The sequence below is a fragment of the Lampetra fluviatilis genome, chromosome 25 (genome assembly GCF_964198595.1).
Source record: "Lampetra fluviatilis chromosome 25, kcLamFluv1.1, whole genome shotgun sequence".
Lineage (NCBI taxonomy): Eukaryota > Metazoa > Chordata > Hyperoartia > Petromyzontiformes > Petromyzontidae > Lampetra > Lampetra fluviatilis.
Window position 1 is genome coordinate 12,989,351 of NC_136299.1, and position 15,568 is coordinate 13,004,918.

The 15,568-nt window shown below is 47.5% G+C and overlaps 1 protein-coding gene across 1 annotated transcript in view; it reads left to right on the plus strand.

The window, feature by feature from the left end:
- The window catches only part of LOC144941837 (prospero homeobox protein 1-like), a 68,945-nt gene that overhangs the window by 12,745 nt on the left and 40,632 nt on the right, over positions 1–15,568 (plus strand). The window contains exon 2 of the mRNA XM_078868321.1: positions 2,835–4,476. Coding sequence (XP_078724447.1) covers positions 2,879–4,476 — 1,598 coding nt within the window. The 5' untranslated portion in view covers positions 2,835–2,878. The remainder of the gene's footprint in view (positions 1–2,834; positions 4,477–15,568) is intronic.

Below are 15,568 nucleotides of genomic sequence, written 5' to 3' on the forward strand. Positions count from 1 at the left end.
CCATATAATTAAATCGGGCACGCGTTTGCCATACGAATCTAATGAGTGTCCACAGTAGTGGCACGCGCAGTTGCACATGCAACGATAATTACGAAGCGGGAACCAGACTGCGGTGGTAATTGCGGACAGCTCTGGGAGACGATGAGACCCATCGCAGTCGGTGCCATTGCACCTCTCCCATCGCCACCCACACGACCCGCAACCCGCGACCCTCGCGCCTTCCCACTGGCGTGGGTCACGCACACGCACCTTGGGGGCATCCTGCGACCCGACTCACGCACCTTGGCCTCGGTTTGCCGGCACTGCAGTAATCCGGAGCACACAAGTCAAAGTGGTATCCTCTTCGATGTGCATTGAGGCGATTCTCATCTCCACTTTACAGTTCTGAGCTCGGAGTGGAAATTCCACATTGCTATGTCAGGGGCGAGTCGATCCATCGGGCAACTGCTGTTGACTCCCCCACACAAAGTGGTGTTTGTTTTATCAGCCCGTGGGGGGTGATCAGTTGTATCGAACCTGGACATTAACTCGCTATCGTTGCCTGTTTTTTTTCTAGAATATTATATTTCTTAACATTGCGTTTAGGAAATAACAAATTCAATCAACTAGGTTATAAATACATGGCTGTTATCCATTCAATTTTTGCGATATTTTTTCCCCCGAGTAAGTGAAGGTGCGGCGATTCAATTGCGTTATCATTTCCATAACTGTTGACTATTTGATCAGTTTTAGTGAAACTGACAACGTGTACATTAGGAAGTAAATAATTGTTCAGAGCGATGTGAATATCAGGAGACATGTATGGAGGCACACTACAAGCGTTGAAGAACTTTGAACTCATCTTTATTCATACTCGAAGTCAAGAAACACAATAATAATGTAAAATACAATTACAGGGTTATGGGAGGCTATCGTGATAACATTAACAATGTGAAACGTAATATCGTATCTTTACGGCACGATATCTCCAGAAATTATATTTCGGACACCCTAATAGCCGTCACGGCCAAACAGCTCCTGAGGCCGTTGCGGAGGGAGCAAGGCTGTATCTTCAGCAGAGCGGTTTGCCTGTGATGCAGTCGTTGCAAGGCTGTTAGGGCTCTTGTGTCTTGCTCTGTGTGACTGTGAGAGGGTGACTGTGAACTGTGGCAGCCGATAAGTAGTGGTTCAATGAGGCGGTTTGAGTGGCGGGCATTAGGAGGCTCGGCGAGTTTCCGCTGCGTTTCACCGATCTGTACCTTCAATGGGCTTGGGAAGACAAGTGTGATAGTAGGACGTACACGTGATCATTATCGATTATAATCGTGTCGATATTCCGGTCAGAGCACTGGTAGGAGACGACGTTGGGAGCTTGGCAGCGTGCGGTAATTCTGGGCTCTCAACTGGAGTGAGTTCATGGTCTCAGTCCCGTGACCAATGACTCTTAAAAAAAAGAAACTCATATAATGTTCCAACTTGTTCCACTGTTCACTTGGCGGAACTCTACCTCTTGAGAATGTATAATATTTGTTAGACGGTCATAGGCTGATCTGTCTAACAGAGCGGATGGTGAAGTGCTGCTGCTGCTAGCTATGTGGACCAGCGGTGACTCGAAGTAGTGGTTTTGTGATATTCACTTACGCTGGCCGCTCCCTAAAGCAAAGGGATTGCGCTGATCCGCGAGAGATCCGACATTATTATTCATCTCGACCGATTACAGGAATACAGTTGGGAGGAAGAGACAAAACACGTATGTAGACATTCGTATTTCCCAGGTTCATTCAATAAAAACATGTTTCTGCTTTTTTTTTCAAATCTGTCTCTTTTGTCTTTGATCCAAAGCAATATCTTTCAAATTGGTCTTAATCGTATGCATTTAGCACAATTATGATGCTTTTAGCACAATTACGTTGCTTGTTAACATAACGTGCTCTTAAACATTGTGGCAGCCTTATCTCTAAGAATGGGTAGCCTGGAGCAAGCTGATCGCATGGAGGTGGTCTCTGATGGCACGGGGATGGGATGACGAAGCTGGCACCACTGTGATCCTGGGTTTGAAGCTGGGTAGAAACCTGTAATTAAACCGGACTTAAGGGTACTGAACTGATGGTCTGAATACACAATGACTGCACAAAACATGGGATGTTTTTGTTGTTTTAAATTTAATTTGCTTTATTTCACCCTTGAAACTTAAAATGTTCGATTTCATTGACATAGGAAAACCACTTGTGTTGTTGTTGGTGTCGCTGTGGGGACCGGGAGATCGATGATCGAGATGTTTAGGTTTGTCGCGTTGACGTCATTCGTGGTGATCTCTCACCGAACAGGGTGGGCAGCGTGACGGCTGCTGCCACCTTCCACTCCTACACAAACACTAATCGCAGGCGATGGAGGAGGCCTCCTGACCGCAGACACGATATGCCGAGGCCAACCTCTCACACAGGGTGATGCACTGCCAGCTGCAGACCTGCGAACCGGGATGATTTTGCGTCTCACGACAATATTATACCGATATTAAATGTAATCATATAATTGGGAGAAAAGAGGGTATAACGAAACATTTCAAAGAGGACAAGTCGATGCATAACCAAACGCTTGCCAGTCAAAGTGAACATGTACTTTTGTGAAAACAATTATGATTCGCAGTGGTGTATTTGTGAGCTGTAAATTTGTTCAAGAGTATTTTGTTTAAGCACGTGAGTAGTCAAGGAGACCAGGATAAGTCTCATTGGCAAGGGTCACCTGGGTCACCAACATGACAAATGGTCAAATATCATGTCAAGATATTTTGTAATTGACTAAAACAACGTCTCAACAATATGCGCACGCTCTCCGTCTTATTGTATAACCTGCAGGTGAGAGCTACAGGCGGAGTGATGGCCCTCTGACCGAGACAATCATGATGTCCGAGCACGTTGTGAGCGGCGGCCACATCAAGCGCCGCCGCGTGGACACGGGCGTCAAGAGGAGCGCCAGCGCGGGCCTCTCCTCCTTCCTCCACTCCAAGACCACGTTCGCCCGTGCGCTGAGCATCGCTCGCAACGTTGCGCAGCCGCCCGTCTGCAACGGGGAGGGCGGCGCCAACCCGCGCCGCCCGCACGCCGATTGCGACGAGGCGCCCTTCCCTGCGGGCGGAAACTTGGGAGCGGAGGAGCCGGCGTTCTTCGTCGAGCAAGCCAAGGAGTTATCGCGCTATGCCGCGGTGTCACAGCGCGAGCGCGCGGCGAGCTCGTTCGGCGGCGGCGGCGGCGCCCGCTCGCACGGGGACGGCCGCCCGACTCTCGAGCACTTTCTGGACGAGCACCTGAAGGCGAAGCGCGCCCGCGTGGAGACCATCGTGCGGGAGATGAGCGCCCTGCCCGCGCCATCCGACAAGGTCGCGTGCGAGCAGGACGCCGCGTGCCAGCCGCAGGGGAGCGTCGGTCACGGCGGCCGCGGAAGCAAGCGGAAGCAGCGGCTCCCGCGGCAGCAGCGGCAGCTGCTGAGGACTGGGAGGCACCACGAACGGAGGCACCTCCGCCACCAGCTGAGGGAGATGCAGTGGCAGCTGCAGGAGCTGCAGGAGAAGTTCGTGAAGATCTTCGAGAGCAGCGACTCGGAGGTCGCCGAGGTCTCGGACGACGGCACTCGGTCTGCGAGCGGCTCGCCCGACGGGCGCGAGGCTCGAGACGTCGCAGATTCCCTGGCGTCGTCCGACGACTCCTCGTCGCCGCCGATCGAAGGTCCGGACGCGGAGCCCAAAACGAATCGGCCCTCGCGCGTTGACGAGGCGAACGAACGCCCGCCCGCCGGCGGGCCCCACAAGGAAGAGACGCAGCTCGCGGAGAAGCTGAAGCAGGAGCTGAGCACCACCATGTCCCGGGTGGTGGACACGGTCGTCAAGATCTTCTCGCCCAAAACGCAAAAGCCGTCGTCGGCGCCCAGCACCCCCGAGATGCGGGAGCCGGTCCCGGCCGTCAGCACGAGGAAAGAGAAGACGACCGCTTCCCAGCAACCGCCGCAGGGGCCGGAGAACGCACCGGCCGTCGGTCCCCTGGAATGCTTCCTGGGGCTGCCCGTCGCAGAACAGCTGGAGGCCCTGCCCCTCGTGGTTCAGAAGCTGCCGCGCGAGCCGCCGCCTCAGAGCAGCGCCCAGCTGCCTCAGCAGAGCTATCACATCCCTCCTCCTCCGACGGGGCTCGAGCCGGTGAGCTTCTGTGGCCAGGGGTACTCCCCGTGCCTCCCGCACCCATTGATGGCCTTCCCCCTGCAGCTCACTCACCACATGAGCCCCAGGGCTAGGGACGGACTGCCCCCGGAGCTGAGGAGCATCGAGCAAGACCTGGCCAGCGTCGGCCGGGCCAAGCCGAGCCGGCACGTGGGGCCTCTTCGCTACCACATGCCCTGCTCGCCGGACATCAGCCGGACCCCATCCAAAGGTCTGCTCTTCCCGCTCGTCAAGTCGGAGGGATACAGCCTGCAGGAATATCAAGATATGTGCCACTACCAGGAAGCGACCATATCCTTTTAGAGCAAGATGCTGCGCTACTGCGCAGGTTCTCACGGTTGCGCTTTCGGGTTGGTACCGCGTACAGTTCGGCACGATGTCCGACGTTTCGCTCCACGTGATGGGGAGCTCCTTTGGGAGCTGCTTTCTTTAATTTAGTTCCTGGAGAAGCTCCCGTATGTGGAATAAAATGACAACTCGACATCATATCGAAGAGCGAATAGCGTGGGGTGTCTGCTGGAGTGTGGTCAGTAGCTAGGAAGTGAGGAATGTGTCGGAGTTGCCGTGTGTATAGTCTTCTGTGTGATTTGGTTTCGTTTCAGAGAAAGGAACGAAAAACAAAGCGATGAATCACAGTTGAGTTATCTATCACCAAATGTCAACATTGTTGTAATGTGACATCGGAAAGCCCGTGCATTTATTTAGAGTCTGCTTAAAAATACGTATTGTAGGTACCAGATACAATATTAACTGAATACATTGTTGTGATAAACATAAACACACACTGCAAGAACAATATATCTTAATGTGTTAATAATTGCATTCAGGATATTACTTTACAATTATGTAAATACTAAAAAAAACATTTGTTTATATGCATAATTTATTTACAAACGTTTATCCAAAATTGTACACGTTACTTTAGAAAATAAACATTTGTGAGATGCAGTCGAGTTTAAATGTGAACTATTGCAAACCGCTGAGATGCGACATCTAATTATAAAGCATATAACATTTACATCTGACATACAACCATATATTTTATTTAAATGATCGAAATTAGGTTGCGATGACAATATAACAGTTGGCAGAAATTGAGGCCAATTGCACACCTTGGGGTGCCAATATAAATACATTTTCTAGATGTTAAATGAAAGTATCGGCAGGAGTCACAGGAGTTACGTTCATTTTAAGCAGCGACAGGAGTTTTTGTAGCGTTAGCAGCAGTGGCCTTATCTTAGCACTGCTCATGGCAGGAGAGTTTTGACAATTAGTACTATTTATTAACTAGATTCGAAGCTTTCATGACTGCAGAAATTACTCTTTGGTTCTTTCGGTAAAGTCACGTAGAAATAAATTAAATAATAGAATACGACGTTTCGATTGCAACACAAGCAACCATCATCAGGTACAAATGAATGAGAAAACAAACAGTAAACTTGGAAATATAATGCAATACAACACAGAGAGTTGGCCAACACCACAGTCAACACCCCACCTGGTTGATTACGTTCTTCCAAAGATTGCTAAATGTGAGTCTCTCTCTGCTTGTGTGTCTGTCTGTGTGTCTTCATGTCTATGTTTCGTCTTTCTCTCAAATTTAGCAATCTTTGGAAGAACGTAATCAACCAGGCAGGGTGTTGACTTATGTTAGCCGACTCTGTGTTGTATTACATTATATTTCTAAGTTTACTAGGTTTTGTTTTCTCTTTCATTTGTACCTGATGATGGTTGCTTGTGTTGCAATCGAAACGTCGTAATCGATTATTATTTTATTTATTTCTACATGACTTTACCGAAATAACCAACGAGTTAGGACTATTTATATTTTTTATATTTCTTAATGTTCAATTCATATTTGTTTGTTGAGTGTTTCATTTTCTTAATTATTGCTATAAATAGGACTTAGTGCTAAACGTGATGATGCGTATAATTAATGTCCAGCGTTGTGAGATGCAATTAGCATGAATGGCGTTATATACAACGTGTTTGTTATCGTTAAACAGGAACTGTAGATATTCTTTGGGTCTTTCAGTAAAGTCACGTAGATAGGTTCAAAGAAAATAACAAAAAACTACGACGTTTCGATCCCAACCCAAGCGGTCGTCATCAGGAAAAGGGGGTTAACCTCTCAAGGCAAACTGCCTGTAAAGGTTTTAAATGGGCGTAGCCCAAGCGTCAGCAGCATGGGCGGGGCAGCCGAAGTGAATGTCAGTGGTGGGCGTAGTGGGCAACGACGGCGCTGGTGGTGGGTTTCCACCAATTTAAGGGCTGCAAGTAATCAGTGCACCTCGCTTTACACACTCGCACTGTTGACGGTGGAGGTTGCTGTAGATATCTGCCCGATGCATAATTGGGTCACCACCACCTGTTGTTCGGCACGATGTCCGATGTTTCGATGTACTTGCTGAGAGATTTTTTTTCTAGAATACTTTGAGGCTTGCATTGTCTTTGTGCTGTTCGCCTTGTGGCTGTCTCTGGTGTCAGCCAATCCGTTTGAAGGACAATGCATACATCATTATTAGAGCACTTTGTTTTACCACAAGCAAATGTGGTTCATGCAGTCTGAGACATCAAGACATCGTTCGACCCCCAAATGGGATTTGAATCCGTCAACTGAATGTGGGCAGTTTAACACATAGGCGTATTATGGATGAATGTGGGCAGCTCACCCTGCCAGGTCAAAACCATCTATATATATAAAATCGCAAATCTGTCTGTCTGTCTGTGTGTGTGTCTGTGTGTCGCCGGACCATACGCAGTTTCATTGGACGGCGGTTGCCCCTGGCAACGGGTAGCGACGCATTCGCTGCGGGGTGGACGCCATTTTTAATTCCCGTTAAAAATATGCGCACGCATTAACACGCGACTCTGAGGTAAATTCATCAAAGTTTCACGTCCTCTTCACTCCCCCCCCCCACCACAATGTGTGCAATTACTATTATAGGGTCGGTAGATAATAAAATTATAGCGATTAGACAGTATTATTGTAGCGCGGGGGGGGAGGGGGGGGTACCGGACCCAGTACCCAGCCTCAGCCGGGTGGGCAATTTAGGCGAGGCCGGAGGCTCTGCACGGTACTAGGCCTCGACACCCACCACGCGACTCTGAGGTAAATTCATCAAAGTTTCACGTCCTCTTCACTCCCCCCCCACCCCAATGTGTGCAATTACTATTATAGGGTCGGTAGATAATAAAATTATAGCGATTAGACAGTATTATTGTAGCGCGGGGGGGGGGGGGGGGGAATGGCACCCATACCCAGCCTCAGCCGGGTGGGCAATTTAGGCGAGGCCGGAGGCTCTGCACGGTACTAGGCCTCGACACCCCACCACACTATAGGCCGTACATATTACTGCACAGCGGCCGAGGAGATCGTGGCTGGGGGGGGGGGGGGTAGCAGCCCATCTGTGTATATATGTAAGGTTATACTGGTAGGAACGAAGTGGACTAGACCACCAATAGATTAATGTGTCCGTCCGTCCGCGTTTGTCCGTCCGTCCGCGTTTGTCCGTCCATCCGTCCGTGTATCAACATCGCCCCCTACTGCAAACACTTGGCATGACCCTGTCCGACAAGATGGCCGCCCGCTCCCCCTGCGATCTGTGAATTAAACAAGATGGCCGTCGCTTCCGGCGCATCACGGCAAAACTTTAAACTTCGCTTCAAAATTACTTTACTGAAACGCAGCACGTTTATTTAAAAAAAAAATATTTTACTGAAACGCAGCACGTTTTTTTTAACACAGAGACAAGAAACATATATTAACACAGAGACGAGATACATTTAATCGCCTTATTTGTGCACGAAAAGCACGGCGCGAGGCCTAGTGCGGCAGGCTTCGCGAGGCCTAGTGCGGCAGGCTTCGCGAGGCCTAGTGCGGCAGGCTTCGCGAAGCCTAGTGCGGCAGGCTTCGCGAGGCCTAGTGCAGAAGGTGGTGGTGGGGTGGTGGTGGGGTGGTGGTGGGGGGTGGTGGTGGGGGGTGGGAGGCCTGGTGGGAGGGGTGGTGTTGAGGGTGGTGTTGGGGGGTCTTTAAATCTCACAGCGTTTCTTGTCAAAACAAACACTTTTAATTAACGTTACACTAGAATACAGTAATTTTTTCTTTAACTCCTCTATACCCGGTCGATATCCCTGTACCGGTACTAAGTATTATTCCTACCAGCCCACCCCGCAGGGTCCTGTTTAAGAAATATATTTTTCACCCGGGCAACGCCGGGTACTTATGCTAGTATAAATATATATGCAGCACACAGAATTTCAGCCATTCCCAATCCACCAATCGATGAATGCCTCTCCACACCATTGTCAGCCATGGGGCTGTTTGACCATACCTCACCACGCCGGTCAGCGCAGTGCGCTCGCCACTCGAAACAATAGGCCTCGTCTGAATTAACTGTGAGGAATTTTTTTAAATATAAATGAAGATATCCAAGCCACTTATTGTAGTTGATCCGATCGTAAGTTCCCACGAAATATCAAATACACTTTAAAATTAACTACAGTATTAATATAACAATTTTTTATACATTCAGTTGTATCATATCACGCACCTTTAGCAAACTGCCGACCTAAAAAAAAGATAAAGTTAACTTATTTTTAATCCTTTCATTTTTAACTTTTATGAATTGTGTTTTTTTAATCCTTTCGTCTCTTTTGACATGTAATTTTAATCAAAATGTAATAATAATGATAATGCATATATCAATTTAACACAAGTACGACTGCTTAATAACCACCGTAATTAATTCACTTTCATATGAGCACTCTAAGATCACAACCTTGAGTGGCTCTTCGTAGACTTCTTCATTCGCGTACCCTCTGTGTGTGAGCCATCCCAGCAGTACAAACGGGGGACCACAGTACAGCCAATTGGCAGTTCGGGGTCTGTACAATGTTTTATGAGTAGACTAAACAATGCTCTCCAGAGGGGGCTCGCTAGAGGCCCTTTCCCCAGCAGTGGCGTGAGCGAAGAATTGCAGGGCTGCACCTTTCCCTGTTATGGCATCGTTATGAGCACGATTCATTGAAACATTCCCCTCCGGATCACAACCTCGAGCAGCTCTTCAAAGACAACACAAATTTATCCCCATAACATCTCGATGACATATTCCCATAACCTCTTTAAGAGGTTACGGAAATGTATTTTAAAAACCCGTTTCATGATCACCGGTGTATTAGAAAAATAAAACATATACGTAGGTATACATTACTTAAGCAGATCACTTGTCAACAGGGCTTTCTGAAGCCTTAAAACTATAATGGTACCACCAATCTTGATTTGAAGCTTTCGTGACTGCAGGAATTCATACTCCTTGGTTCACAAACTTTTTTTTTCACCCCCAACATCCTCCAAACGCTTTACAAAGACAAAACCAAGACGCGTCAGCCGAGGTTCTTCCATCGCGAGCATGTAGGCACACCACGCCCGCGTCTCCTGAGAAGTCAACGCGAGAGGAGCAGCACTTCCATCACGTGACAGGGGGGTGTGTGACGTAGACTCGCAGGTGTCCGATGCTCGCCATGCGCGCCGTTGACATCAACCTTGCCGCTGCGTCACCAGACGACATTCACATCCCATGTAACCGTCTCAACAATCGGCAATCACTTGCTGTAGAGTCGGTGCTCATGTCACCTACAGAGAGCATCCATGTACATTGTAGCAAGTGCACGTGTTTCGTGCTGTGCCTGTATTGAGAGGGCGTGCATCGCAGCTCCTCTCTGGCGCTCTGCCTCCACGCCAGGACCTCGGCTGTCACCATCCTCTCACTCTGACCTCGTCTCTCTGCCCTCTGCGGTCGCCCCCTTCAAGCTCCTCCAGCGGCCAGATCCTCACGGGACCTGTTTTGGCCATTATCGAAATGATGAAAAAAAATTTGCTTTGCCGCTTCTGGCAATTAAAGATAAAACTTCTCAAGCCGAGCTATTCATACTTGATGCTTGCATTGCCTTTCTACTGCTCGCCTTTTGGCGTCCTCTGGTCCGACACCGGTGGTGAGACAATGCCATTCAGAAGGCTCTCTCTGGTGGAGGCCATTCAGTTTGAAAGCCAACGCATATGTTAGCAGTGCAAGTGTGTTAGCAGTGCATGTGTGTTAGCAGTGCATGTGTGTTAGCAGTGCATGTGTGTTAGCAGTGCATGTGTGTTAGCAGTGCATGTGTGTTAGCAGTGCATGTGTGTTCGCAGTGCATGTGTGTTAGCAGTGCATGTGTGTTAGCAGTGCATGTGTGTTAGCAGTGCATGTGTGTTAGCAGTGCATGTGTGTTAGCAGTGCATGTGTGTTAGCAGTGCATGTGTGTTTGCAGTGCATGTGTGTTAGCAGTGCATGTGTGTTAGCAGTGCATGTGTGTTAGCAGTGCATGTGTGTTCGCAGTGCATGTGTGTTCGCAGTGCATGTGTGTTAGCAGTGCATGTGTGTTAGCAGTGCATGTGTGTTAGCAGTGCATGTGTGTTCGCAGTGCATGTGTGTTCGCAGTGCATGTGTGTTAGCAGTGCATGTGTGTTCGCAGTGCATGTGTGTTAGCAGTGCATGTGTGTTAGCAGTGCATGTGTGTTAGCAGTGCATGTGTGTTCGCAGTGCATGTGTGTTCGCAGTGCATGTGTGTTCGCAGTGCATGTGTGTTAGCAGTGCATGTGTGTTAGCAGTGCATGTGTGTTCGCAGTGCATGTGTGTTAGCAGTGCATGTGTGTTTGCATGTTTTGCCACAAGTACGTGTGTTTAATGCAGACTTGACGCCTCGCAATCGGTGTGTGTCTATTTGGTGTTTCAACATCTTTACACCTCTTGTTTACATGCCAGAAACCTATTCCTGATTGTCCACCCCGTGCAGTGCTCTCCCAATCTCCCCGTCTGGTCTTCCACCGAGAACTACCCACATCCACTGAGGCGTGCCCTCCGAGGAAGCGTCCACAACGTGCTCTCTCCTTCTGAACACTTCTTACACTTCAACTCTTGTCGTCGATGCCATTCAGCGACTCGCGATTGGCCTCCTTCTCTGTACAATTCGTTCAGAATCAGAATCTTTATTTCGACTGGAGGTCTCCCATGAGCTTTGAAGTTCTTCTTCACAGATGTCCAGTGATACATGTACTCGCGATATACATATAGCGAGTACATGCATAGCGAGTACATGCATAGCGAGTACATGCATAGCGAGTACATGCATAGCGAGTACATGCATAGCGAGTACATGCATAGCGAGTACATGCATAGCGAGTACATGCATAGCGAGTACATGCATAGCGAGTACAAATAATGCGTGTTAGATACTGCGTACATGCAAAGTGTTTACTTATACAAAGAATACACGTGTAGTGTGTTCATGTATATCGAGTGTAATTGTGTCTGTGCATAATGCGTGCACTGTGTGTGTAGTGTGTGTATGTAGTGTGTGTGTATGTAGTGTGTGTGTGTGCTCTCTGTTCAACCAAAACGAAGTCTTTATGAGGGTGTCTCACGTCAGGCCTCAGCGCTGATGACATCGTCCCGACGCTTCAGGGAGCCTCACAGCTCCATGCCCCCCCCCCGCATCCCCACTGACCCCTCCCCACTGACCCCTCCCCACTGACCCCTCCCCACTGACCCCACCTCCCCACTGACCCCTCCCCACTGACCCCTCCCCACTGACCCCACCTCCCCACTGACCCCTCCCCACTGACCCCCCTCCTCACTGACCCCCCTCCCCTTGCCATGGCCACAAGGACACTGTTGTATTTTGACTGATTGGTTTAACAATATTAATGCTAATGCTCGTGTTAAGTTATGCTATCTGCAGCAAACACCCATTATTATTATTAATATAAGTTCACAACGTGTTAATATTACTTCGTGAAAGGGACACTGCTGAATGTGCGCGGCTCTTCCATGTCGACCCTGTGGCGGCATCACGGCCCATTCTGTGGGGAGCTCCCCTCGAAAATCGAGCCACACTGGACTTGCCACCTGCCCTGATTTTCTTATAATCATCATCATCATCTATTTGAGTTATTTGTCCTGAGAAATCTGTAATTCCTTTCAGAACGTTAAAAGCGCTCAGTTTTTGTCATTTTTCTAATAATATACCACTCACGACGATGCATTTACATGCACACATGGTTATTCCCGTGTCTGCGATTGTGAGATATTCTTTTCACCGTGATGTGTCCCAGTTGTCTTGACCCTCAGACGTGTCAACCGCAATCCACACCACCCACTAAAAGCGAGCTACGCAGGCCGACTGGGGTTGTCTTGGCCCACTGAGTCTGACTTGGGAATCTGGACCAAGCCGACGATCCCTGTCCGTGAACTGGGCTGGCCTGCTTCTAAGTGGCCATGGAAACGTGGCAAAAGATGATTACAGAGCATAAAAGATAATTGTGCCAACTGTAATTGTGAGTGCAAAGAAGTGGGGACTGTCTCCCAACAAAAGATTTGACATCCCCCGTGGATCCATAATCGTACAGCGCTACCTCCAAAGTCGAAACCATTCCGTGGCTCAGCAGTCGATGTGTGTGGTGCGTGGGGAAAGCGAGGCTTGTTTTGTGAGGTATTTGGCGATGTTCGCTACAGCACACTGACCACAGCCCAAATGCTGGGCTTACTGCGGAGTGAACAAATACAATTATACATGGAGATAGTTAACATGGATATAAGTCATACAGCTGGACATGCATTTCAAGATACACGTTGACTCTGATCTATTACAACTTTAAGTGCTGTTTGTTGCGGACGCTTGAACTTTGGGTCTGTGCTCACCAACTGTGTTAATATATATGAATGCGGAATAATAGGTAGAGTTACAACGTAAGGAAAAAGATGAATAGATCGATCTATATATATATTGAGACTGACATGGTGGTGAAAGTTGTAGTTAGTTATAGAGATGATTATATAAGATGAAGAAAATGTATAATGTTACATAGTGAGACAACGCAAGGTTAAACATAGAAAACAGGAGACAGAAAACAGATAATTTTAATTTTGCAATGGAATTACGTTGAATTGGATGTGTTGGCCGTGCTACTGAATCCCACTGAAAATGCATGGTAATTCACCCGGTCATCATTCACAAGTCAACTGACATGTTGTATATGGTAAGCTAATGTTTTGGGCAGTGGGTCTATTTACCGGAAATGATCCTCTAAAAAGGAACGTCCACATGTCATATATATATACACTGCCGATGAGTTTTAGATAAACACTGTTTTTTTATTTTTCAAGACAATTTTTGTGATATATTTTTCTGAATTCTAAGATATTTTAATTAAACGGTAACTTAATGTGTCTTCTTGCTAATAAACATCACGTGATGCCAAGTGACACCACTTTGGGTGGGATAAGTGCGAGGTGATGTCATGGAAGTGATATCATTTCCAATGAAGCAATATTTTCTATTTATTCTGAAACTAAATATCTTCAGATAATCTAAAATGTCATATTTAGGCCAGATTACGAGATTTTTTTTAGATTAATCTGATAATCCAGAACACGTCCCGTCGTATGCAGACGGTTATATAAGTTGGATGCTCGTAATGTTTAATTGCTCGTGTTAGAAATATAAAAAAGACACAAAGCATATTTATTATTGAGATATGTATTCAGATGAAACGAAGGAATTGTGAAGAAGTATCCACGTGGTCTAATGTTATTCAGGCAATAGGCCACAGTCTCGAGGTGACCATGTAAACGTTTCTAAACATCTGAGAAATCCGCGCGATGAAATGTGACTCGGGATAAAAGTAGAATCATTGCAAAATAAAAAAAAAACGTCCCTATGATTTTCGATATTGTCGTCCTTATCAAAGGGGGCCGAAAAACGCCGAGCGGGGCGCTGCATGGAAATGTAACCTCTGGCTCGAGATCGCGCTTTACCTTTTCGAGTCATTCCATGATAGTGCTCATTTACATCTCCGCTTATTGCACATTTCCATTTTTTTAAAAGCAGCTCACTTATTTATTTATTATACAAAAGTATTGACATGCAGACAGGGATTTCTTTGATCCAGACACATAAAAGTGTGCCTTTTTTATAGCGTAGCCCGAGGTATTTAAATAGAGTCAAAGACGGTAAAACTGAAGAATTAAAGGCTTCAAACAATTTGAAATCTTCACAAGTCAGCACCCTTTGAACATGAGGTTTTGTTTTAACCGGGAGCCCTGATCCAGTTTGAAAGGATGGTTTCATGTTGCCTTTCCATTCTGAGGTCAGGTTGTCCTCAGCCACTGTCGGGGTAAAGGCCCCATTGTCAGGGCAAATGTGACTCTTACTCGCTCCGTAGACGGACGGCATCACCTCCCTAAATTGGCTTCCTCGCTGGCAGGCGCTTCACTCTTGCATGTTATAACAGTACTGTCCCGCAATTTATAACGCAATAAAACAGAAGTCCTAAAATGCAATTCCTAGTTTTGTAGTTTAACGTTGCCAGGGGATGCTGCCCCGGTCTAACCGTGGACATGCCATCCAGGGGTCGCCAGATCGATTCGATTTCCTGGCGCGGCAGTTTGAAACATCGAGGCAAGTTTCTTAAATCCGCCCGCTTCCATCCACCAAGGGGTATAAATGGGGACATCGCAGTTGATCGGTTGGCACGTCACGTGTGCAGGGTAAGATTTGTGTACTCCCACCGCTTCCGAGACGTCTCACCAGCATGGAAGAGTAGGCCAAACACCTTCCAGAGTGGCTCTCTAGCGCTCCCTCTCGTGGAAACCCTTCCGCCAGCTGTGGCGTGAGCAAGCAGTTGCAGGGCTGCACCTTTACCTTTAACGTTCTATCAAAATGGTCTACAGGTTAAGAGCCGTGCACATCTCGTTGTGTGTGCGCCCGACAGTGCCAGCGAGCACGTGTGTACGTCTAATTGACTGTGTCAGCTGACAGAGGCAGACCTCAGTCTTGTTCTCGACTGAGATGCATGCCTGAACAGATTAGACTTGTCCCTGTGCGCGTGCGTGCGCGTGCTGATTGACAGCTTCAACTCTGATCGTGAATCAGGCTTAGCATTCCTTCGCGCTTTAGTGCCCCAAGGACGCATTTTTCTGTCTTCCACCCTGCCATTACTTCCTACAGAGAATGGCAGCATGTCCTTGCATTTGTGCACCAATAACAAGGCTATGTTGCCGAGAAAAAAGTAGGGGTTTTTTTATTTAAAGTTCACCATTAGGTTGAAATAGGAATATGTTGGCCATATGATGACAGTGATATGTCTTATGAGAGATGGTGACTTCGTGGGAAAGCTTTAGTGTGAAAAACCCATATACACATTGTTCTTGTTAATTCTGCATCTGTTTACCACATCTCAGTGATAAGATGAACGAATGAAATACGACCGATACACCATTTATAATGTATGGTAGCACGGAGCTATGCTGTATTTAAATACAAAATAGCATTTAAATCTAATCTCTA